The 24,032-nt window shown below is 41.1% G+C and overlaps 1 protein-coding gene across 2 annotated transcripts in view; it reads right to left on the reverse strand.

Annotated features, from left to right (window-relative positions):
* Nucleotides 1-1,478: 1,478 nt before the first annotated feature.
* The window catches only part of zbbx (zinc finger, B-box domain containing), a 59,975-nt gene continuing 37,421 nt past the window's right edge, over nucleotides 1,479-24,032 (reverse strand). The window contains exons 12-21 of one of the 2 annotated variants that reach the window (XM_037776299.1): nucleotides 22,051-22,172; nucleotides 21,774-21,832; nucleotides 21,072-21,277; nucleotides 19,917-20,717; nucleotides 16,572-16,804; nucleotides 14,036-14,204; nucleotides 9,370-9,528; nucleotides 6,498-6,656; nucleotides 6,248-6,326; nucleotides 1,479-1,798 (exon numbers count right to left, since the gene is read on the reverse strand). In XM_037776299.1, the coding sequence (XP_037632227.1) occupies nucleotides 9,380-9,528; nucleotides 14,036-14,204; nucleotides 16,572-16,804; nucleotides 19,917-20,717; nucleotides 21,072-21,277; nucleotides 21,774-21,832; nucleotides 22,051-22,172 (1,739 nt within the window). In that variant the 3' untranslated portion in view covers nucleotides 1,479-1,798; nucleotides 6,248-6,326; nucleotides 6,498-6,656; nucleotides 9,370-9,379. Of the gene's footprint in view, nucleotides 1,799-6,247; nucleotides 6,327-6,497; nucleotides 6,813-9,369; nucleotides 9,529-14,035; nucleotides 14,205-16,571; nucleotides 16,805-19,916; nucleotides 20,718-21,071; nucleotides 21,278-21,773; nucleotides 21,833-22,050; nucleotides 22,173-24,032 lie in introns of both variants that reach the window. The other variant, XM_037776298.1, reaches the window with a different exon arrangement.

Raw genomic sequence — 24,032 nt, forward strand, 5'->3', positions numbered from 1 at the left:
AAAAAAGTTAAGTTTCATAACACAGCATGTTTTTCAGTCTGCTTTTTCTCACAACACACCCAGTCTGAACTCCAGTTCCACAGAAGGGTCAGTTAATATAGTGCAGTTAAATGTCAACTCCTCCAGTTTCACTGTCTTTCTGACAGCATCAACAACATCACAGACCACTTCAAATCTAACAAAGGTCAGCCCTCTTTTTCCGTTCTCTCTCCCTGTTTGTATGCATGTATGTGTGTGAATGTGAGCGAGAGGGAGAAAGAGTGCGAGACGGAGAGAGAGCTAAGATCTCAGAGTTGTTTAAACCCAGCCTAGCGGTTCGATATCCATCAGATTTATGTCTCTGTTATTTTTCTCTCCTAAACAGTAAGTGATAAACTCACTGAAGGACACAATAACAAAGATCTACCTTTTAACCTCTCTCTCTCCTTGTCTATATCTTGGTCTCTCGGTCTCTCTCTCTCTGTCGCCGCGCTATCAATCAGTCTTGTGGTGATTGCTGTTGGATTACAGGGCTTTCGCTGTCCGCTTCCAGCAATTAACGTTGGGGACAAATAAAATACCTTTATATCCCTCCGCAGTGACTGAGGTAAATAGTAGAGCCACATGCACACGCGCTCATATTCACACGCATAACCACATGCGGTGTACACCTTAATCTTAAATTCAATCACAACGTTGGCACCTTTGACATCCACGCTACCTCTGAGCTCCAGTGTGTTTGGTCGCGTAATAAAGGCGTTATTTTTATCCCTCGTCTACCTGTTTGTCCTTGTTTGATCCTCACATGCACATGAGCTATGGAGATAAAGCAGTGGATGGTGTGTTGTGAGCTCAGCTGAGGACGGTGGCAGCCGTGATAGATTAGGACTGGCTGTGGGGAGTAATGCAAAACAGCAGAACCGAGGAAAAAAAACACACACACACTCACACACCAATGCGTACACCTTCACCACAGAGACGACAAACCAGTTCCAGTGCCTGGTGTTTATCTTCCCCAACTCCTGCACACACATGCAGACAGATGGTAACAGCGGCCACTGGCACAGCTCCTTATTCCCTCCCTTGCAAACATAATTTATCACCTGCAGGAGCGTCTTCAGTGTGTGTTTGCGTGTGTGTGTGTAGAAAGTCCGACTTGATCCAGTGCCACCATAACCTTATTAAGTAACAAACTGATGACAACAGAGAAAAATGTAGTCTGTTTAATCCCTGTAGGTAAAATTGGCACCGCAACAAACGGTCCCTCAACATCTGTCACACACACACACATACACAAATTGACAAACAGACAATCAAAGGGTTCCAAGCAGACTCCTGCTGAGAATTAAACGCAACTCGCCATTTATCTTCCCATCACCTCCCCTCCTGTCTCATCACTTGCTTTATACCTTCAGCTAAAGCATGTACCTCACGGCTACTTTTCATATATAAGCAATATAAATATTGTGCACATGGAGACACAAAAAGAGAGACGGATAATAACTCAAATCAAAAAGGCATTTAATCGATATCCAGCAAGATTTTTTCAAAGCATTACATTTTCATATATTTGCACGACAAGAGTTCCCGGCAGATTTAGCATCTGCACCAGCCTTGAACACAATTTAAATTACATCCAGTGTGTGTTTTTGTTCTCACTTCACTCTCTTATATATCTGTGTGCAAATCTTTTCCTTTATTTAACAAGCGTGTGTATTTGTGTGCATGTGTGTGAATATCTCAGGGTAGTAAGAGGACACTCTGCCGGTCTCTCCGTGCAGCCGCCTCCTCTTCCTTTTGTTCCTCGCCTACTTGGCCCCTACAAGACAAAAAATCCACCAATCAAAGGCAGAACATCCTACATGCACATGCACTGCACTCGAATGCCTGCCTATGACGTAAAGGACAGGTGTACAAAGTACTTTGGTAACTAGTTTCAGATGCAGGCATCATAGATTTTGCTCCAGAAACATTTGTGATATTCAGAAGTCCCACACCAGCTGAAAGTGCATCTGCATTAGTCATCACCAGGGTTGTAGTTTGACAGCATTTTGAATCCAGTATTGAATTCACCTACAAATGCAAGTTGTTGAACGCTTTGATATTTGTGTGAAATGTCTTCCTCTAAAGAACAGGAGGAAGGAAGTAGAAATGTTGTGAATAAGAGGGCACTGGCCATTTTAAAACACTCACATATAGGAGATACAATTAACTGCACCAATGGAGCCTGCATACTTTTTAATCGAGACATTTAGGAGATGCCTCTCCCAGTTTGCATCCGACTATGACAAGGCCAAATTAACTTTGGATTCTTTAAAGACAGCAGGTATATCGATGCCATCCACGCCTCCCACCTCATCTGACACTGGTTTCAGAGGAGTGATCCTCCGACATGATGATGATGACGAGACGCTTTGGACGGGTTTTATCATAAAATATTTTTTTTAATGTCATCAAGCATTGAATTATTTTCCTCAGCTTTTTGATGGGTGACTCATACATTCAATTTATAATAGTGTTCAATCAGGTGTCCAAACAGGTTTTCTCACTAAGATTTAAAATGATGTTTTGTTAAAAGGTTTGGTGAAATGTTTTCATTAGTTTGAAGGTACAATGTGTAGGATTTGGTGACATCTAGTGGTGTGGTTGCAGATTGCAACCACCTGAGTACCCCTCATCTCACTGGTTTGACATTGGTTTGAACATGGTGGACTCTGTGCGGAGGACCCGCTCCCTATGTAGATATGAAGGTCTCATTCTAAGCTAATGAAAACACAATGATTCTTATTTTCAGGTGATTATACGCTAATGAAATCATAGTTATGAATGTTATATTCCAATTCTGCCAATAGATCCTCCGAAATGTTACACACTGTTCCTTTAAGAATCAGTATCTCTTTTGAAGCATCACCACATTTTCCTCTGCTTTGCTTTTCTGAGCTTGTTGACAGCTGAATCTGTGATGAAGTCCACAACTGACTGGGGTCTTTTAAGGTCTACTTTACTTGCAAAATGCCATAAATAAGCATTCCCGCTCACGGTTTGTATCATAACCTACAGTTAATTGTAAATAATCAAATGCATGCCAGAGTTATTCCTGCTAACACATTCCCATCAGGCTGCAAATTATGCTGTGCGTTTTATGTATGGTCTTCTAGCCCTAAGTGTAACCACTGACAAGAGATAAGCAGCTGACATTACGATTTTACAAGAAGTCAGTCAAAATAGTCATGAAGGACCGATTACAGTGCATGTTTTTCATATTTTAAAATGTATTCAAAATAAAAGCCTCTCAGCCGATGTCTGAGTGCAATGCTTAATGTCAAATTACATTCAGGATATTACACTACCAAGGAAGCAAACACAGACAAAGATGTAAATACACCTGAGTCTCTCAGCTAATAATGGTGAATCTTAGACGTCTAACTTGAGCTTTTAATAAAGCTTCTTGTTAGGTTACTGTTGAAACTGTACATCAGAAAATTCAGAATACTTCCATTTCCCAAATAATAATGTAATACTACTGTGCAAGTACGAACTGACTGAAGGTTAGATCAAATACAGCCAGTAGACTGAGGCAACACTAAAGCACAGCCAGACAGCTGGAAGCGGTTGAGTCAGAGATAGATGATGAATGGTTGTCTGGATATGAGGTAAACACAGGTTAGGTCATAGCTGACACACACATCAATGAATCCACACATACTGCACACAATACACTGTGTCAGTGTTCACTTGTGCGCTTAATGGGTGCACTTTAGAGTCTCCTATTACTGGAATAGTCACCAAATAAATGTATATTTTATAGGTTTTATATACAAGACTTAATCATAAACCCACTCAAGTTTTCCTGATAACACTGTGATTATGTTATTCTATATGATGATGGACAAGGGAGACGACTCTACAGTATAACTCCATAATCATGTATTATTATCATGCATCTAGTCTGCAATGCAACTGCAGCCACCACTCAGCATAATCTAAAAGAAATGCTATCTTGTAAAATAATAATGCGTCTATGAGAACCTGGTGGCTTAGAGGATGATTCAATTAAGGGTCCTGTGGGGATGGTACAGTAAACCTATAGACCTTTTAATTGCTATTCTGTTGCTAGGGCAACAGCTTTGGTGCAAACTTCCTGTCAGCTACTGCATTAACACATATTGCAACAGGAAATACAAAGGGGCCTGTACAAACTGTGTAGAGAGGAAGAGTTAAAAAAGTACAAACAAGTTAGCCTTTTGTTTTTGGTTTCATCTGGGTTAGCACTACATTGGCTCTATGGCACCGAAGAGTGGATCCATTTCAATGAGAATTACAAATAATGTCAAAGCTGTGATACGATTAATTGCATGGTAAGTTCCTTTTATCTCAAGAACCCTATGTTTTGAATATTTCAAGGACTGAATATTATCACATTGACCAAAAACGGCATGACGGGAGGAAAAGTGACAGTAATACCGAGAGTGAAACTGGAACAAAAAACAAAAAAAGATACCTGTACAGCTATGCCACACCAGTCAGATTAAGTGCATCTCCGTATACATATGTGCATGACTGTGTGTGTGTGTGTGCATGTTTGAAGGATGTAAGGAGCTGTTTTGGGAGCCCTCTGTGTAGTATGTGTTAATCCGGTTATTACACGTCTCAATGTGATATTCACAGTGCTCTGCTCAGCACAAGGCCTCTAGCGCAGATTATGCCCACTACACACACACATACACACACATAGAAAAAAACATCCACAACGCACAGATACACACACCCACACACTCAGTTTCGGAAATACAAGAAAAATACGTTGACACACTCTCTTTCTCTCTCTCTCTCACACACACACACACATTAAGCAGCACATTAAGGCCCGATACCCAACATGCTGTCAAAGCTAAAGTCGTTCTGCTGGCTAACGATCCATTACACACTCCAGATATCCGACAGAAAGAGGGATTGACGGAGCACAAAAAAAGAGGGATTACCCCCCATCGTGACCGTTGGGACGGTGGAGGAGTGGAGGGAGAGAAAGCAATGGATTACATGCCGATCATGGTGAAAAGACACAGACAAGAGTAGGAAAACAGGAAGTCATGAGGCTACACTCAGATTTTCTCACAGAGAAAAAAGCCTTTCAGGGTATCAAAATGGAATGGACATTTCAACAGCTATCTAAGTTTCAGCTAGTACTTTTAAGTTCAAGAGGGCGGAACTCGATATATCTACTCTCTCAGGTTCGGTAACAATAACATCCGGGGCTCTATTTCCGTGAACCAAGCGGCACTACTGCGCTAATTTAGTTAGATTTGACTGTTTTACATGCAAAAAGTATTGCTGACAATCTGGGAATACAGTACAGTGGAAACCACTTATAGTGATCATGGTTACAGTTTATATGAATCAGAAAGCTTGTGACTGAATTATTCCTATACAAATGCTGTTGAAAAGCTGACATACATTTCATCCTTGAAGCCTATGACAAACTGCCAAAAACAAACCAACGAGATGCAGCAGCACAACTCCCCAGGCTATCTTGTGTAGGCTACTCAATCAATGAGAAACAGTCATAGCTGCTGGTGATGGAGACAGAAAAACAAATGTGTACAGGGAAAGCACCTGTGGTTAAAGCCTGAAGTGGATTGGTAACTGATAATCAACTGATGCCCCTTCGAGCAAGCCCTTGGTGAGTAAAAATACAGTAATATGAAAAGCGTTTGAAACAGTTGTACTGTATTTTGAAAGTTAATCAAATTCAGTAAATAGCAAAGCTGTCCGTTTCATTACTTATATTCATGTAGTAAATGTATGCAATATGCAAATGTCAAATTAGGCGGTAATCTGCATGAGAAATAAATTAAAAAAAAAAAAAATGTGGTTATAATAATCATCTGCTTATAATGATCAGTTTGACCCGGACAGATGTGATCACTATTAGCAGTTTCCACTGTAGTTGCTTAATCTTTATATTGCTACATTAAGATGACCCTGGCAATGATCCACGAATAAAAAGAGATTTTACAATTAATACTCTTTTGTTTCTGGGAACATCACTTTAAAATTTATGATACCAAACCGGCCTAGTCGACAAAATAACCTCTGTGCGCCCCATGTGAAATACTAATTCGCCGGTGCGACACTGCATTCAACACAAAAATAGAGCCCTTTGACTTGAGTTTGCCTTCGAGGATGAGGTTACGTACATTGTGTGTGCCTTGAGCAACCACAACTAATATGTGAGAGTGGGTTTAGCTTGTGTGTGCATGTTACCCACCGTGTGAAACGATGATTTCCATGCTGATCTGGACCATCACTGTTTCCCGTACCAAATATTGAAGCCTGCTTCCCTGTTTCTGAGGTAGATATTAAGGAAGGTTAATGCTTATGGCCTTATTTTAAAACTATCATCAACATAATAACAACAATACACTCTTGTTTGGTTATCATCATTATAAAACATGAAATGCAGAGTAAGATGTTGACCATAGGTGGCTTATGGATGGACTGTATGTGTGTGTCCGTACCCTTGGCCATGAGTTTGAGTTCCTGCTCCAGACCGAGGAGTGTGTGTGCAGTCGTGTCGGTGTCCAGGTCCGGGTCCTCACAGCCTGTGTGGTCCACACCACAGATTTCCATGATCTCCTGGGCTGCCCGGGACAACGGACGAGACGCTGGACCAAATTCTGAGCCCGATGTAGGACGGGACAGGCAGGCATAGAGCGGAGGAGCGGGGGAATGGGAGAGGGAGGGACAGACAGGTACAGAGAGAGGACTTGGGTTTGTCTTTGGACGGTGAGACAGAGATGGTGTGGACTTGCCAGACAGGCTGGACACTGACCCTGAATAAGAAAGAAAGGATACATGTATCAATGCACAGAAGAATAGATGGATGGATGTAGCGCTGGATATGAGGACATACAGTAAGGACATCTTGCAAAAACAGCTACAGAAAGTGTGAGTGCAAGAAGGAGATAAAAGGAGATGTAGAGGTGGACAGGAGGAAAGTAAGAGGAGGAAGGGGGAGGTGTATGCAGCTCGGGGTTTCAGGGAAAGAGGGTGAGAGACAGAGAAACTATCACAACAGTCAGTGGAATGAGTGGTGGTGTCTCATCCCACTCCAGTGCGAGCCACGTCAAATTGAATCAGATTGAACATCCATCCCCACCTGCTCACTGTAAATTACATCGAGGCCCCCATTGAGAAGCTATGATGGTGCGGGTGTGCATGTGCGTGTGTGTTTGTGTGTGCGCGGCACACGGATTCCTCATGCTGCGTGCTGTCTAACCAGTTTCAGCTCCAGTGTTAAGTCTTTCATTCTTTCAATCTTCCATTGTCTCCTTACCTCTCCCTCCTCCCTCCCTCCCTCTCTCAGTGCCTGGCTCTGTCTTTCAACTGGCACAGAACCTCCACTTAGTGCTTCACAACCACCTGCACTGTCAAACTAAGCAGCATGGGAGGAATGATGCATGCAGTACAGTGCTGCTAACATATGTGCACTCACACGTACACATACTGTACCCGTAGACTCAATTTGCTTCCATTTAAAAGCAGATGGGAAGCAGATCGAGATTTTGGATACTGATAAAGCGCTGTGCCTGATTTAAAATGTATTCAGGGTGAGAGTGAGATTAAGATCTGGTCTCTCTAAATAACCTCCTTCTAAAGTTCCTTAGGAAGGTCAGATTTCAATCTTTCTTGTTATGCATGCGCTGTATCTACTATACATTATATATAGGTTTAAGTCATATTAAGATGCATTCAGTAACATCTTCAGTAAGTATCTTTTTCACATGAAAAATTATAATGTCAAGTATTACTGGGATAGCTCAAATTAAGCCTGAACAAAACAATATGGTAAACAAAGTACTGTGAACATGAAAAGGAGTTCCCTACTCACAAAACCGCTCAGGAACACAGAAGCTATTTCAAGACATTCATTAATGTCACATGGGAGCCAAAGCACAGATGTTTCGGCGAGAAGCCCTCTTCAGTGTGCTGTCAGACAGCACACTGGAGCGGCACACCAACGAGACGGTACAATGAGGCTCTCTGAGTGAGGCAACTTGCCGAAACGTCTGTGCTGAGATTCCCTTGTGGAATTAAAAATATTGAAAACATGTTGAGCACCCAAGAGTCCTTCTGATGCAGTAATCAAATATGTTGAAAAAGGTTTTGAGCCCCTGAGAGGTTTTGCAAGTGTGGACCTCCTTTCAAAGTATTCAACTTAAAAGTGCTGAATTCCAAATTCAGAGCATATCTATGATTGAGGGATTGCCTCTGCATGGCTCTCAACATGGCGACGGCTGAGCTGGCGGCTAGCAGCCAACGGTGCTAACAGAACAAATAGTGGAGGACTGGAGGGTGGGCGTTACGCTTCCTCGACGATGCCGTGGGTCAGTACGCCATTGAGCTAGCTATTGGAGCAAACACACTGGGACACACATGCACTCACATGCATGCGTGGCCAGACCAGCTACGTAAACAAAGCACAGAGAAGCACAGAGAAGCTCGGATATCAACACACACAGAGGGAGAGACTTTATTCTTTTTTTCAGGGCGCCGTTACTCCACTATAACTTTACATAGCAAATAGTTGTTTGCTACTATATTAATGCTTTGAATTTGGATTTTAGCACCTTTAAGTCAAGTGAATGTGGGCCTCCGTGCTTTTTAACTATTTGCTTTGGAAGTAAAAGTACGAATAATTTAAGTGAAGGAGGGGAAAAGAAAAACATAAAACTGATAAAGAATTCAACAAATGCATAAAAGTTTAAGGGCTTGGCAGGAAAGAATGGGCAAGACTTATGAAGAAAACTAAAGACAGCAGCGCTAAATGGCTTGAAAGCGTAGAAAGAACAGAGTGGTGGAATGAAATGGTTGATAAAAACACCTTAGTTTACAGTAAAATTAGTGAGGAGGGATAGAGGAAGGGAATCCTGTGAACTGATGAGCAGAGGGGGGTATTAGATATATCGCTGAGTAAAACAGATTATCGTCTCGTCTCTCAGGTGCCTATGTTTCTGTGTGTGTGTGCGTGTGTGTGTGTGTGTGTGTGTGTGTGTGTGTGTGTGTGCATCAGCACAAACAGATTACTGCAGTGTTTCTGGGATCTAAGCGAGAAGTGATGAGAGGACGCATTCCTGGACCGACTCCCAATCCTGTACGTGTGTGTGTACAGTTTGTGCGTGTACGATGCGTATGCCTGTTTGTGTTTGAGAGTGATACAGTATAATCTCTTTAAGAAACCCGCATATTCAGTGCCAAGAAAGTGTGGCTATATGCAGAAATGAGGTGTATTAATTGTGTATGAAATGGAGTTTTGTGTGTGTGTGAAAGTAAATAAGTAAGTAAGCTGAATAGTGTTCACAGACAGAATGCACTCACACATCCACTTACCAGATGTTCCTCATTCATTTGCTGATATTTCTCCTCTCGTAGTGGGTCTGGTTGAGTGAATTTTAGTTGGCTGCCTGTGATTGTCCTTCATCATTCTAAAAAGCTGGTGTTCTTCAGTGTAAGTACTGAGGCTGCTGCTTGGCCCATAACCCTCTAACCCTAAAAGAGTGAGAGAAAAGCTGAGAGAGGGGGCACATCCAAATCTTTAAAAAATATTGTATACAAAAGAATGCCAATATTTGCTCTTTTGAGTGCTGTTTTACCTCCCATAAATATCTCTGCTGACCCTGTTTTAAAAGCATTCCATCACGCTATCCACTTTCTTGTATTGCCCTTTACATGCTCTAAAACACATTTGGGATATCTGGATTCAAGATAAATGACATCCGAGGACACAGATCATGCAAAGTCACGCTGCTAACAGTTGGACGTATAGCAAGCAAATGGAAACGGCAATGCATTTGCTTTGCTATCTAACTCCAACAGAGTGTGATTTTATATAGATCCAATGCATGGAATAACTTTTTGGCTACTACAGTGCATCAATGATACACAGAATATAAAGCTGCTGTGTGAATTATAGAATAGGGTTCTTCATTTTCATGGTTGTTTATCAATTTAAAAAATAAAACTAGGTCATGGTTACAAATGGTTTAAACCATTAAATCATTTCACCCTTACAATGTGCATTACTGTCAGTCAGTCTCTTTTAGAAGTCTACCACAAGGAGTGGCGAAAGTCAGAAAGTCAGAAGCTTTAAAGGTGCAGTGTGTAGGACTTTGTGACATCTAGCGGTGTGGTTGCGGACTGCAACCAACTGAGTGCCCCTCCGCTCACTCCTCCTTTTTCCATGACTGCGGTAACGTGAGCCGCCGAGTGCAAAACCATGGTAACGCTGTTCATCTTGCTCGGATGCCATCCTTACCATAATAACACTACTTCAGGAGCAACGGAAGTCAGACGGCAGCTGGCACTGACATGGTTTTGCACACTGTGTGGCTCACGTTAGCACAGTTTCACAAGCGGGTTGGACAACTAGGGTGGCCTTCAGGTAATGAAAAATGCGAAACATGGTGGAGCAACATGGCGGACTCCGTGAAGAGGACCCGCTCCCTATGTAAATATGAAGGGCTCATTCTAAGCTAACAAAAACACAACGATTTTTAGTTTCAGGTGATTAAACACTAATGAAAACATAGTTATGAAATATTATATTCCATTTCTGTTAATAGATCCCCCAAAATGTTACAAGCCGGCCCTTTATGAGAAAATCACAACACCATCGTGCAATATAGGAGCAATAAAAGGCTCCTAATTTACACAGTAGATATTAGCCTATTAATACTAATGTGGTACAATGATCCATTTGTCCATTCAGCAGCAGCATCTGCATGAAACCGATATTGCTTAACAAGCCTGTTCAGCCAATCCTGACAGCTGCAATGCAATCACTGCTGGTTTCTTCTTCCTCTCCAGTGGTTAGCCAATCAATTAATACTATTGACTGGATGGAGAATCTACTAACTAGTCTAAATCAGCTGCAAATGAAAAGAGGAAAGGAGGAGAAGGAGTCACACAGTCAGCTTCTAGACTCACAAAAAGAAAATGAAGAGGGTTGAAATAGAAAAATGACTCAGAAATGCATCCAAAGATACCACAATTCTGTCTTTCTGCCTGTTTCTTCATCCATTTATCTTCCTCGCTGCTTGTCTGTCTACCTGTTTAGCTGCTTTTCAGTACACCTTACAGTTCGTTTCCCCAAACAGCTGCACGTATCTCCTCTCTTTCTCTCTCTACAGAGGCTTGGTCATTGTCCTGCCTGTCTGTCTCTCTCTTTGGATGCACACGAGACAGAAACTGCACACTAACAACCTCATTTTCTGACTGACCGGGTGACAGGGAGTGAGGGCAAAAAGGAGAGAGAGGTGGAAAGGTAGAGCAGGAGACATATAAAACCTGTTGGATCTCAGCCCTGCCTGGGAAAAAAAGAGTAAAATAGAAGAGACAGATGGAGGGATGGAGGGACATAAATGAGTGCGGAGTGTTGTCAAGGTGATATTCCTCCTCTCTAACCTTTCTCTCTCATTAACTTTGGAGCTTTAACGATGGTGGCAGAGACAGTGCGGGGTTTGACGAGCGGCTGGCCGCATGGTGCGAGGAGGGTAGTGGTGCCCTTGTGGGAGTCTCTCGCTGTCGACCTCGTTCATTTAACGCAGGCTTGACAATGAAACAGTGAAAAGATGGGCTTCGAGGCTCGATGAAAGAAAAGGTTGATGGGATCATTTTTCGGCCGTAGCGATTTACTTTAGCGAGTAAAGTATGAATTATAAATCCTTGCTGAATCAAAACAGCAGCCCCTGTTTGAAATGCATGTGATTCAACAGCCTTGGACAAGAGTACAAGGTGTAATGAGCACCACCATAAATTATATAGCCTGATTCGATCCAAGTATTATTATTTCAACTCTGATGCAATTTGGAGGTGAAGGCTAGACTTCTTGTTGGACAGTCTGAGCACCTCATAGACATGGCCAGTTTACAAATCATTAGCGTTAAAAAAAATATTTTCGAGACCCATGCTGCGGTTACAAATTTGAAATCTATCATATACCTTGAGGATACTTACCTCAATGGTCACAGTTAATATTAGAAGTTTAAAAAAAAAAAACATCTCGTTACAGCAGGATTTGTCTGGTGTAGTTCAAGGTTGAAACTTGGTAACTAAATAAACGAGGAGGGGAAAAAATTAAAACCATGGAATTATTCCCTTGCAGGCAAAGCGTAGTGATAGGTAGTATGGAATAGGAGCATTTTCTAGCAATAATCACTGATTGGACAATATGTTTTCAGAAGTGCTGTATAAGAAAGATGACATTGCACGGAAAACATGTCTTTCAACATTCCTCTCAAAGGTAAAGTCAAACTCAACTTTGAGAGCCATGTGAAGGACACAGGCATTATTATCTACACTTTGCAGCTGGAGAAGAAACAAGAAGAAAAGTCTGTGTTTGTTTGTGAGTGTGTCTTTGTGAAGAAATATGGACGTTGCAACACATTCTCACTTCCAACTGGCTTGGTTAAAGAGAACCAGATACAGCGTTGGAGGTGGGATCTCGTTCATTGCCATGAAAGTTGCTCAGAGGTACATGAAGCAAAAAAAGTTTGACTTCTGAGCATAAAATTACTTCTGCATCCATTGGGCCCATAGAGCAATCGCTGTCGCCTTTCTTTTAACTCTGCCTCCCAGCTCTCGTGCCAGCCTCGGTCTGGATTTCATTCACATAAAGGGAGGAAAGGTAATAACTCTGGATTCTGCTGTTGGTGCATTTTACTACTTTTAGGACCCAATGATTTAAATAAGGGCTATTCAAGTGTTCATACAAATTATCTGCTGATTTACAGACGTCTCTTTCCCAAAGTAAGTCCAAAGGGAAAAGTCTTTTTGGGCCCGTTGGCAACTAGTGATGGACACGGAAGTTGTAATTCCACGGTTTGGACACTATGCAAAACTTGCTTCAAAGTCCAACGCTCTTCCTGGGGGCTTGGGCCATATACGCTTCAAACTGTGGTGCTCTAGGTACCTCTCTGGCGTCCGTTTTGGACATCTCATGGTCGATGTGTCAGTTTCTGCCCGTTACATGCATAGAGTCTCTTTTCAAAATAAATCTCAAATGTAGGTAAAGTTTTAAGGTTTACTTACGTAACAAAAGTACTTTGTTAGGTTTTGACAACAAAAGTACTTGGTTAGGCTTTGGAAAAATGGGTTAAAATAATACATAAAATAAGTATGCTTGTTACGTATCAGGCACTATTTACTGTAAGTACGTATGTTATGTAACAAAACTAAGGTAAAATAAGTCAACATTGACTTGGTTTCACATGGGACACTAACAGCGGGCTCCTGGGTGAAAGTCCTGTTTTTGTTTGACCCTTCAACCCACCCTACGTAGACTTCTCACTGTTTATACTATGTCAGTTGCTCTGACCATTTAATACTGATGCGGATGGGTTATATTGGAGTTAGTTGAAAACCTGGTGCGTCTCATACAAACGCTAAAGGGTGCCTCGGTGTGTTGGTATCAGATGCTGAGGGGCACTGACCGAGCTTCGGTAGCCTATTTGACGGGTTGGGACTTTCACAAGTTTCAGGTAAACTGTGTTCACCTACAGTTTAAGAAAATGGAGGCACTAATTATTATAAAAGAAGCACAGGCTTAGACACATGTGCAGGGAAAGAAATATGCACATACACACACAAAATGGGAAAGGCATTTCAGAAAAGCTCCCCTTGGACCCACCAGTAGTAAATTATCGATGTTGTCCCCCATCTCTCGTTTTCCACCAAGAAGCCAGCGCTCCTCTGGGTTTAAAACTCATTTTCATCTCTCTTGTAAGCTCTACGTTTTTACATATTTGTTCTAAATCCTATTATGAGGCCTTTGTGATATGAATAACGCTTGCAAATTGGAAAGTATCTCCGGGCAAAAGTTGGACACAGAGGTAATCTTCACTATCTAATCTCTTGAAGCACAAAAACAGCACATTGTGATGTAGTTTATAGGAAAACATGAGCCAGTTTAAAGAAAAAAGATCTCTATAAAACCGGAGCATAAAAATTCATGCACACACACATATACACCTAAAAAGACTTCTCTTCTGTAACCTACCTGTTGGGTCTGAATCATGAGGTGAAGTCTGGCATGTGTGCACTGGGTCCCAGTGTGTGTGTTCTGGTGTGTCGGAGTGACCAGAGTTCATGTCCAAGCCCAGAGGCGTAAACCCGTCCAGATCACAGAACAGCTCTGATCCAGACCCAGCACTCTGGTTGTGCATCACCTAAGGGGATATGGAGACAGATGGAGAGACACAGGAGCAGGAGGGATGGATGAAAGGAGGGGTAAGTGGTATAAAAGGGAATAAGTGACGCAGTAAGACGGATCATGTGAGGATGAGATGGAGAGATGATACACAAAGAAATAAGATTATGAAGGGAGTTGAGGTGGGGACAGGAAGGAGGGATGTATTTGGGGACATGGGAAAAGAGTGAAGAGAGGGCAGGGGAATAAGGAATTAATAGTTTGGTCTTGAGTTTCATTTCTAGCCTAACACAATCAGTTCAAAAGGACAAACTGAAATTCAATATCAATTTAACTTGTATTAAGACAGGTAAGTATGTTAAAATTTGTGTTTTTCCATTCTCTACTGTGTGAATGCATATTAATAAGCCGGTGTCTTTCACCGGAGATTATTCCCCTCTCTCCCTGTTTCCTTTGTTTCCACTTGATGAATTGATTTTTAATTAACCCCTGGAGCTGGTGAGAGCATCTCACAACGGCATGGTGGGTTAGCTGTTCTTCCCCGCGCAAGTGTCCTCCTGTGAGACGGGGGTAAAAATGAGGAAGCTCTGTTTAGTTAAGATTAGATCTGACGCATTAGCATGCTAGCCATATAGCTTCGCAAGACACCGCAGATGGGCCGGGAGAAAATAGGAAGCAGGGCATGTGGGAATAGTGTTGCTAAAAGAAAGAGGAAGGAGCTAGGAAGGAGAATTGCGAGAGGATGACGGGGCAAAAGAAAGAAGAGGAGGCATAACAATGAAATGGCGAGAGACCAAACACAATGGGACTGTGTGGCAGGGAAAATTGGAGTTGTGTTTGTGCAGACCAATGTCTCCTCAGAAAGGATGCAGAAGTCGACTAGCTGCCTGAACTACGGCGTAAAGGTAGGACAGAAAGGGAGGATTGACAGAAGAAAAGGTAACAGATAAAGGAGAAAGAGGAAGAGAAAGTATAAGAAATACATGAAGGACAAGAGAGGAGAAGAGATCAAGTCCAGAGAGAGAGAGAGCTGGAAAAAAATGACTATCTAATCATTTTAGGAGCAGTTTGATTCAGGTCCAGAGGCCACAGATAACCACCATCTTCACAATCATGAACCTCATTTTGCTCCAGCTTTTTAATAAAGCACTAGCCCCCCCTTATTTTTTTCATTCCCTTGTCACAGTATAAAGGATTCATACCATTAAATGGCTGATAGGTCATTTGGGACCATTCAAGCGGTGTCTTTTTAATCCACTCTGTTTCTCTTTTCTTCCTTCAATGGTGTGCACCTTTAACACCACAGCCTTGGGTGTCTCTGAGCTATAGATGAATAATGTAAAGTAATTAGTGCGATACAAATGTTATCTAATAGATCAGGTCGGCTACAATAAGAAACTCCGAACTGTAAGTCGTCTCATTCTATAGAGTGATTATGTCCAGTGGAATGATGTGGTTCTCTAAAAACTTCTATAACTTGCCCATTTATTCCTTTTATTACCCGGCATGAAAGGCAAACTTTAACATATTGGTATATATAACGATTGCAGCCTATTTGGAAATTCTTTCATTCATTTGTAAGCAATCAAATATTTTTCCCCACTGTCATGTCAATTATACTTTTTATCTATTGAAGGATTTTGCTGCAGTCCTCATTTAATCATATGAGGCATTCCATTTTTATGCAATCAAAAACTGTGTTTGTGTGACGGTCCCCTGGCGGGTTTACTTATTATATATGCGTTTGTCTCTTTAATGCAGCAGGTGGGCCGAGAGGGAAGGTTTATCGGACTAGTTGGAAGCACCTGGGCGCAAACATTTTGTTGTATTTGTGATGTGCAGCTCTGCATTAAAAACAAGGTGGCTGTGAGGGAGAAATGTCTGATCAAAAGTAATTAGCTGATGTCTTTATTACTTTGAAAATGGGTCTTCGCCTACCATAGTCCTCCACTGGTTTTCACATCATAATTATATACAAGGAAAAGGAGCACACACACATAGACTGTATAAATATTTATGTAAGTAATTGTTTGTGTGCTCTTAATTTTTTGTTCATTTAGGAGAGCATGTGTTTCTTCGGAAAAAGTTAGTGTAGATCCCTCTAAGTGCTACTTTCTTTTGGCATCTTCCTTTGAAAGTGGTTATCAATGGTTGCTAATGGACTAAATAATGGATTCAATTTAGTAGGCTTCTGTTGGTAACACTGGCTTAAAGTGAAATCTCTTTTGTATTGATGCCTGATTGTCAGCTTGACAACCACTTATAAAATGTACTTACATTTGAGTCCTGTAATTGCATAATATTCGAATAGTGCTATTACGGTTTTCTAGCCCAACGTTCTTCCTCCAATAAGCAAAAAGCATGTGTGAATATGGAAACATGTTACCATGGATGGTTCTGACAGCTGTTCCTGCTCATCAGTGTGCAAATCTCCTTCTCTGTCGGCATCTGCAGGAACAAAGGGATCTTCTGTATGAGATATGGCAGGGCTCCCTTGCTCTTCTTCTCTGGATCTCCCTCTCGTTAAACGTCCGAGCATCTGTGCTTCTTCTTCATCTGAAGAGTCTTCCTCATGTGGAGCCAGGTCCAGGCTATCGATGGACATTTCATCTCCACTGTCTTCATGAAAAATACACAGACACAAACTTTTAAGATTTTCTTTTCAACCTATAATCGAAAAGATAGCAATATATATATATATATATTTATTTTTTTTATTTTTTTTTTTCAAGGTGAATAGTATGAACACATTGACTGTCTTTGATGTATCATGCTTTGAATCACTGAAGCAACATTTTCATCTCTAACATTCAATGAAAAAATGTAAAATGTGATGTAAATGTCCTTGAGATTGGCACACACACGTCAAGCTCTAATACGCTAATAAAGCAGGCTTTTAGTGCCAGACTGGTCAAAGATCTGTAGGGAAGTGAAGGGTGAGAAGGATGCAAAGGATGAAGGAAAACACAGAGATGATGGATGAACAGAGGAAGAGACGTAGAAGTGTGAAGTATGAAGTGTGACTGAGAGATGTAAAAGCAAGAGGAGGAAAAGTCAGGAAGGATGAAAGGGTCATTTTGAACTGTCATCACAGTTCACAGTCCTCGGTTCTCTATTTAAAGCACATATTTTAGCACATTTTTAATTCTAAAGAGAGAGTAAGATATTCCCGTGTGTTTTTTGAAAAAAATTGCCCACAGCAAACCGTACCCTACACACACATTCATAACTTCCAAATGTGCGCACACACAGACACAAATACAGCGTGTTTCAGCAATTCAGCAAAAAAAACACTTCAAACTAATTGCTCTCACGTGTGTGTGTGTGTGTGTGTGTGTGTGTGTGTGTGTGCGTGTGTGCGTGTGTGTGTGTGTGTGTGAGTACACCTGCATGTACGAGAGAGAAGCATGTATTTGCATCAGTGAATCCTAATGTGTGTATTCTAAGGGGAATTCAGGGCCATTCCTTACAGTGTAATTACCTTCCTGTCTGTTGTAGCTTTATATCACGTATTTACTTAAAACCCTAATCAATATTAAAAAAAAAAAAAAAAAAGCACACTTTTTATGGTTGGATCTAAATTGGCTTTGACAGCCTAGTGGAATAAAAGGAAGCCATTATTGCTGAGATCCACAAGCATTTTATTCATGCAAACCGCCTGGCCGTTGAGAATTGTGTTCGGGCAAAATGTAGCATGACAAAGTATTCTATCAGAAACCGCTTTACTGCAAATCCATAAATATGAATGTGTTTTTTTCTTTTTTTGTATAGCCCAATTCTTAGTCCCCGGAAATTATTGTCTGGTCTCTGGAAAACTCACCAAATAGTACTGCCTTGAAATGCAAAATGTATCAAATCAATGTATGACATACAGCCACAAATGGACTATATGATGGAGGCATACTGTATGTACAAATAGCAGTAGTGCAGTGGAAAATAAGGATGTTTATGTGGATGGGTACATTTGTCTATACATCTAACTCCTAACTGATAAAGAATACACACACAGACAAAGAAAAACAGACATGAAGAAAAATTTTAATGAAGCTGAGTCACTGTAAAACTTTTGAGCGTAGTGTGGGTGGCTTTGAAATTAGATGTTTGTAAGATGTGATAACAAATGTGACGAAGGTCAAAATTCTAGCAGCACTTGTAGTACCATCGAGGAGCAATTTAATTGTGAAAGCCAACAAATTTCAGTCTATTATCATGCTGCTTGTCTGCCTTTGGGTCCAGGTTGTGTTCATCCTTATAACACCAGTGGCCTTCATCAGGATAATCAAGAGATTCATTTAAAAATGACATCTAGTTTTGTTTTTTTTATAAGAATTTAAGTGATTAAGCCCAGCCAAACAGGAGGCCTTGACAATAAAGTTCTCGATAATACAACAACTTGCTTGAGTTTACCTGCATCTAAGTATACCAGAACCCCACTTTGACAATTTCAAGATCTATGCTATGAGAATGTTTTGGAAAATGCTGAGTAGAGGTGGAAATGTTCTTTCCAAATCACACGATGTTAGTTGGAGCTGTTAATTATATGAGGTGTAAATTGGCAAATGCTTTTTTGAATAATGAGGAATATTTCATGGAGAACTGAATCTCAAGAGGGACCAACTGAGCAAAGAACTGTATCATTGGCATAGATATGAATGTAGGAGGACTGAATTTCGATTGCGTTTGTCGGTATTTATGGAAATAGCGAGGAGCTTTGTCCGTACTCTTGGTGACAGGGAGTAGGCGTGGCACCTGATGCTCCAGATGTATTCACTGCCCCCCAGTTAGATACAAACTTTGAGATCTGTAGCTGAAGTCCAAATCACACTACTATCACAGAGAAGTGCTGTGTCACACAGTTAAGAAGCTTAAGTGTGGTGACACAAGAACAAAAACCAGACTACATGTAAGACAGGTTAAGCTTGGGACAAACCTGAAGACTAGCAGAAACCTACAGAAACTTCACTGGACAGACAACATAAAGATTGTTGCCACCAACTTGCTTTTAGTCTTTGATCGTCAGGAAGGAGCATAAACCTTACAAATACACAAGACAACACACTGAATGATTGGTCAGAAACTACTGGAGTTTGGGCAGTTTCTGACCCTACAAATCCTGTGAGAACGCCAACTGCCAAACAAAACATGGACGGCAACCAGCATACTGTTTATATGCAGTGCAAGTTGTGCTGAAAAAAGGAGGAAATAAGCGCAGCATTTGGCTAAGATCCTGGATGGAGAGGCCTGGGCAACTTAGACTCTATAGCCTACAGAGAGAATTGGTAATATTTCTCCCTCGGCCAAAAAACAAGCGGCGTCATCGATCGCGTATTTCAGTTGCAAATATCAAACATGTTTAAAAACAATCTTTTTGAGAACGACTTGCAGGGACTGAAGACTTAAGATTAGAATCTTAACATATCACACTATATATGATTTTATTTGCCGACTGTCTAATCAGATTCATAATCGTCTCCACAGTCGTAATATATATCCCTGCCTTTACCCAACGCTTCTAAGAAATCCTCTACAAACTTTTTTTGATGAATATGGAAATAATTTACATCCAGCCCATCTCCTATAATAAGTAAACTTATTAACTAATAGCAACCATTTCATGATCAAAACAAGTAAACATTATGTGTCTAATTGGTGCTCTTGTCACCATCTCAACAACATAAGTGCACAGCCACACATATACAGACAAAGAAAGTCATCATTACAATTCACTTACCTATTGATAGCTCCTCTTCCTCCTCTATTTCCACAGCTAAAGGAGGATTATTGATGACATCATAGAAATGTGATGGAAGTGATGGGATACACTCTGTATCCTGAGTTGATTCATGTTCATCAGGTATTGGGGTAGAGGACATCAAAACTAAAGAATTTGTTGGAGTTGACCCATGACTAAAATATGCATCAAATAGAGGTACTAGAGGACTGGAAGACACAGGTGACAGAGGGAGCTGGAGCTGATTGTCTGAGAGGAGAGACTCTGGGTCACAGCAGGAATGCTGGGATTGCCTTGGGTACTCTAGATTGCTTGGGGGTGATCGGGAAAGCTTCAGTGATGAGGTTGGCTCGGGGGATAACTGGGAAGATTGGGGTTTTTCTGCTAACAGAGATGAGCCTGAGCCTTTCTGTAATGGGTTTGATTGGTGAACTTTGGGCAATAAGGTTAACTCAGCTGAGCTTGATGGTGAGACTGTGAACGTAGACCTCAAGGAGAAGGATATGGATGGAGAAGGGGAGAGATGCTCTTCTAGGATTGGAGGTCTGGTACTAGTCAAAGGAGAAACATCAGGTGGAAACGAGAGAGGGGAGTGTGAGGATTTAGGGATCTCAGTTTGGGAATGTGCTAATGACGGAGAGGACAAAAGTTGTATTGATCCACGTTCAGGGTTTGATTTATGAACATTGGGCGGGCAACTGGGCTTTTGTGACGTTGAAGTTGGTGTATTGATTGATGTCTTTGAAGTCCTTGGAGTCTCAGCAGTGGGGCATGCTGATGGCTTACTTTTAGAGGACGATGCTGAGCAAAAGATAAGACAAACAGCAATAAGGATATTAGTTGCTTTTGCAGGCATGTGGTCAGAGAGTATTTTCATTAACAAAAACACACAGACAAGGTTTTTTTAACTGGTACAGGGATTATAAGTTTGTCCTTGACTAATTCTGTGTTGCAAGCATAATGCCCAATACTGATTTACCACTAACATACAATTTTTTCATTATCTTTTTCAGTTTGGACAATACTTGATCATCAGTTCTTAGAACTTATTTCATACGATAATATCTAACATTACATCTACTTACAGTAGAAAACACTGTAGACAAAGCATTTCCCTTTACTCATACTTATAAAAAAGAAAAACACAAAGCTCACATTTTGTCGAGTGTTCTGCTTGTGAAGTCTGAGGCTTAGATAGATGGAGCTTCTGAGCTGCTTTGGGATGTGCTGGTGCTCTAGACTGCCTGCATGGTTGTGCTGGACTGGGAGAAGAGCAGCTGACTCTTGGGGACCCACCACTGGTTAAGGCTGTTTGGGGCACCGGCGTTTCCTCACTGCAGACCTGATGAACAGAGGGAACCCTGTGTGGGAAACAGAAGGCTTTGTTAGAGAGTCCATGCACACCTCATCATGTCTGCACATAACTTTCTTGGCACTTGACATTGTTGACAAAGATTTAACTGATTTTACTCTAATAATAGAATTCCTTATCAAATAATGGTTGAATTTTAATGCATGCTAGTACTGTTGCGATGTTGACTTTTGACACCAACCTCCATAACACTGCTCTTTTTATCGTGTCAAGGTGTTCATGCCACGAGGTATCATATAATATGAGGTGACTGGATGTGCTGATATCTATCTTCTTTTCCTTTGTCTCAAAATGAACAAAAAGCAAATTCAATCAAGTGGACTCCTGCTGTTCACCTGACTGTTTACCAATTCCCTTGTCTGTAGATAAAAAGCCTTGTTCTCTCTTACAGTCAACGTATTTGACAGACGTAGCCTGTTAAGCTTTTTCACACAGGACAGTGTGAATGCGAGGTCACGGTAGATACTTTTTAAATTTAGGCTCACTTTCTGTTGTTGTCTGTCCTTTGTTCAGCAACAAAAACTCCATTTGTGTATCCGTCTCTCTGTAAAAAAGAAACCAACAAACAAACAAAAGAGAACCATGTTGTCACACGTGAATGAGACCAAGAGAGAGAAATGGAAAGAAAGAATATGCTGGTGTCTGTGAAGCCTTGTGTGCAGGTGTGCATCTACTCCCCCCAATTGCCCTGTCTAGATTCACTGTGTGTGTTCATGTAGGTAAAACACGTTTGTTAAAATGAAATGCTTCAGTCGCTCTCACCTCATCCAGGACTTCTATGACGAGGCACGATTCAGGTGTAGTAATCTGAGGCTCAGTCCTGCCCCTGCTGACAGGGACAGCAAACAATGATGCACAGTAGCGACGAAAATCCTCCTCCTGAGCTATAAACGCACACAGACACATACACAGAAAAAATAAAGTCAGGGCAAGAGGGAAAGAGAGTCATGTAATGTGTTGCAACATGAGGGAGTATTAGTTTTTGTTTGTTTTACGTGGCCGCTGCCATTTTTTTCCAGCATTATCTTTTAGCTATCGTGGGAAAAACACAGAAATTAAATAATTTTATAAAGCATAGATTCATTTGTTCTTAAATGATGGATCGTTGATTGAAGATATCCTTCAACGTTTGCACAGACAGGAGCGTTTATCATTAAACACGCATACCGGCCGATGTATCAATCACAGGCCCAATCTACAAGCCCTCAGCATTCTGTTTGACCCTCGGGTCGTCACTCAACTTTCGGCATCCAGCCAACTTATCTATCAAGCTCTTGCTATACTTTGGCAGCACTGAAGGTTACAATCACCTCAACTTTCAGAGAAGCACTCCACTGTCACTTTTAATTAAAAAATGGTCAGGCAATTAGAGCTGGTTAATGTGATTGTTTACAGTGGCGTAAACCAAGTCGAAAATTGCAACAACATAAAAAGAGAGATGTGTGCTTCTGACTGCGTGTTTCCAGTATCTCTTATCACTTTTCTACCTTTGAGAGATGTCAGCGGACATGCCTGGACTCTTGATACCAATAAGGACATTTTCTCTTCTTACACTTCCTCCTCTAGGAATCAGAGGTCAGGGTCGTAGAGAACTTCATTCATTTATTATCTTGTTGAAAGATGTTGCTGACACAGCAGGGGGTGAACAGCGGTTTCCCCTCTGATGACAAAACCCTGCTGCTCAATAGACAGCAGACGTGGTAATCTACAGTACCTGTATGTCTATGTGATTTTCTGTGTGCATGTATTGATATTTAACAAATATGTACATATAATTTCAGCTCATAACAGCGATAAATATCTGGGACTACATCATCTTATCTTGATAGGCACATGACACATAGAATATTCACAGTAATTTTTTCTTGGCAATAAAAAATAGCTACACACTGGATGTTGAAATCCCCTTTTCTTTGCCTTGATTTGTATTTTTTTCAGTCTGTGTATTCCTCTCGTTGTTTTACCGGTGCAAGTTACCTGTCTGTGCCACCTCCCTATCTCTCCCTCTCATACTAACAATCTCTCTATCACATCACCACATGGGTCTGACAGCTCGGGAAAATGAGAATTTAAAACAAGGGAGAGCTCCCCACATGATGCCGGAAAACAGCTTTTATTATTCATGGACACACACGTAGCCCACCCTTTCATATTCAAAGACATGGAGAGGAGGAAAAACTTCGCAACCTGTTGTAATTGGCATGCGTTGGAAAAGTTTGAAGCAGGTGGAAGGAATAGCTTATCGGCTGCTTAAACAGCTCTACATTTCCCAAAGACACTGATGTCTTTCCTCACATCTGCATATCGCTGAAACAATGGAATATCAATTATTAAAGTGTGAGCAGAGAAATGGAATTCATGATGTGAATAATTGTGGTTTTAGTAGACAAGTATAGGTATATTTAAGAGCTGGAGTAAAATTACCGCATTAACTATGAATAGTTTGAGAAAGCCACAGAGATGTGATGGAACAAGGAGTTGCCGAAGATATGTGCAGATCTGCCTTTTTGTCTTTATGGTTACACTCAACAGTCAAAACAAAAGAGTTCAAATTTCCTGTCCTGTTCATCCTGTTGTATGTAATGTTAAATTGTATGTGTATCTAAGGAATGCGCATAAAAATACATGGGAAGTGCAGCAGCATTCTTGCACCGCATACATGTACACTAACCTGCAACATCACATAATACACTTGTTTCATTCGCCATGCACACCTTGCATGGCAAAGTTGCTTTAGGGCAAAA

The sequence above is a fragment of the Sebastes umbrosus genome, chromosome 7, assembly GCF_015220745.1.
Source record: "Sebastes umbrosus isolate fSebUmb1 chromosome 7, fSebUmb1.pri, whole genome shotgun sequence".
NCBI lineage: Eukaryota > Metazoa > Chordata > Actinopteri > Perciformes > Sebastidae > Sebastes > Sebastes umbrosus.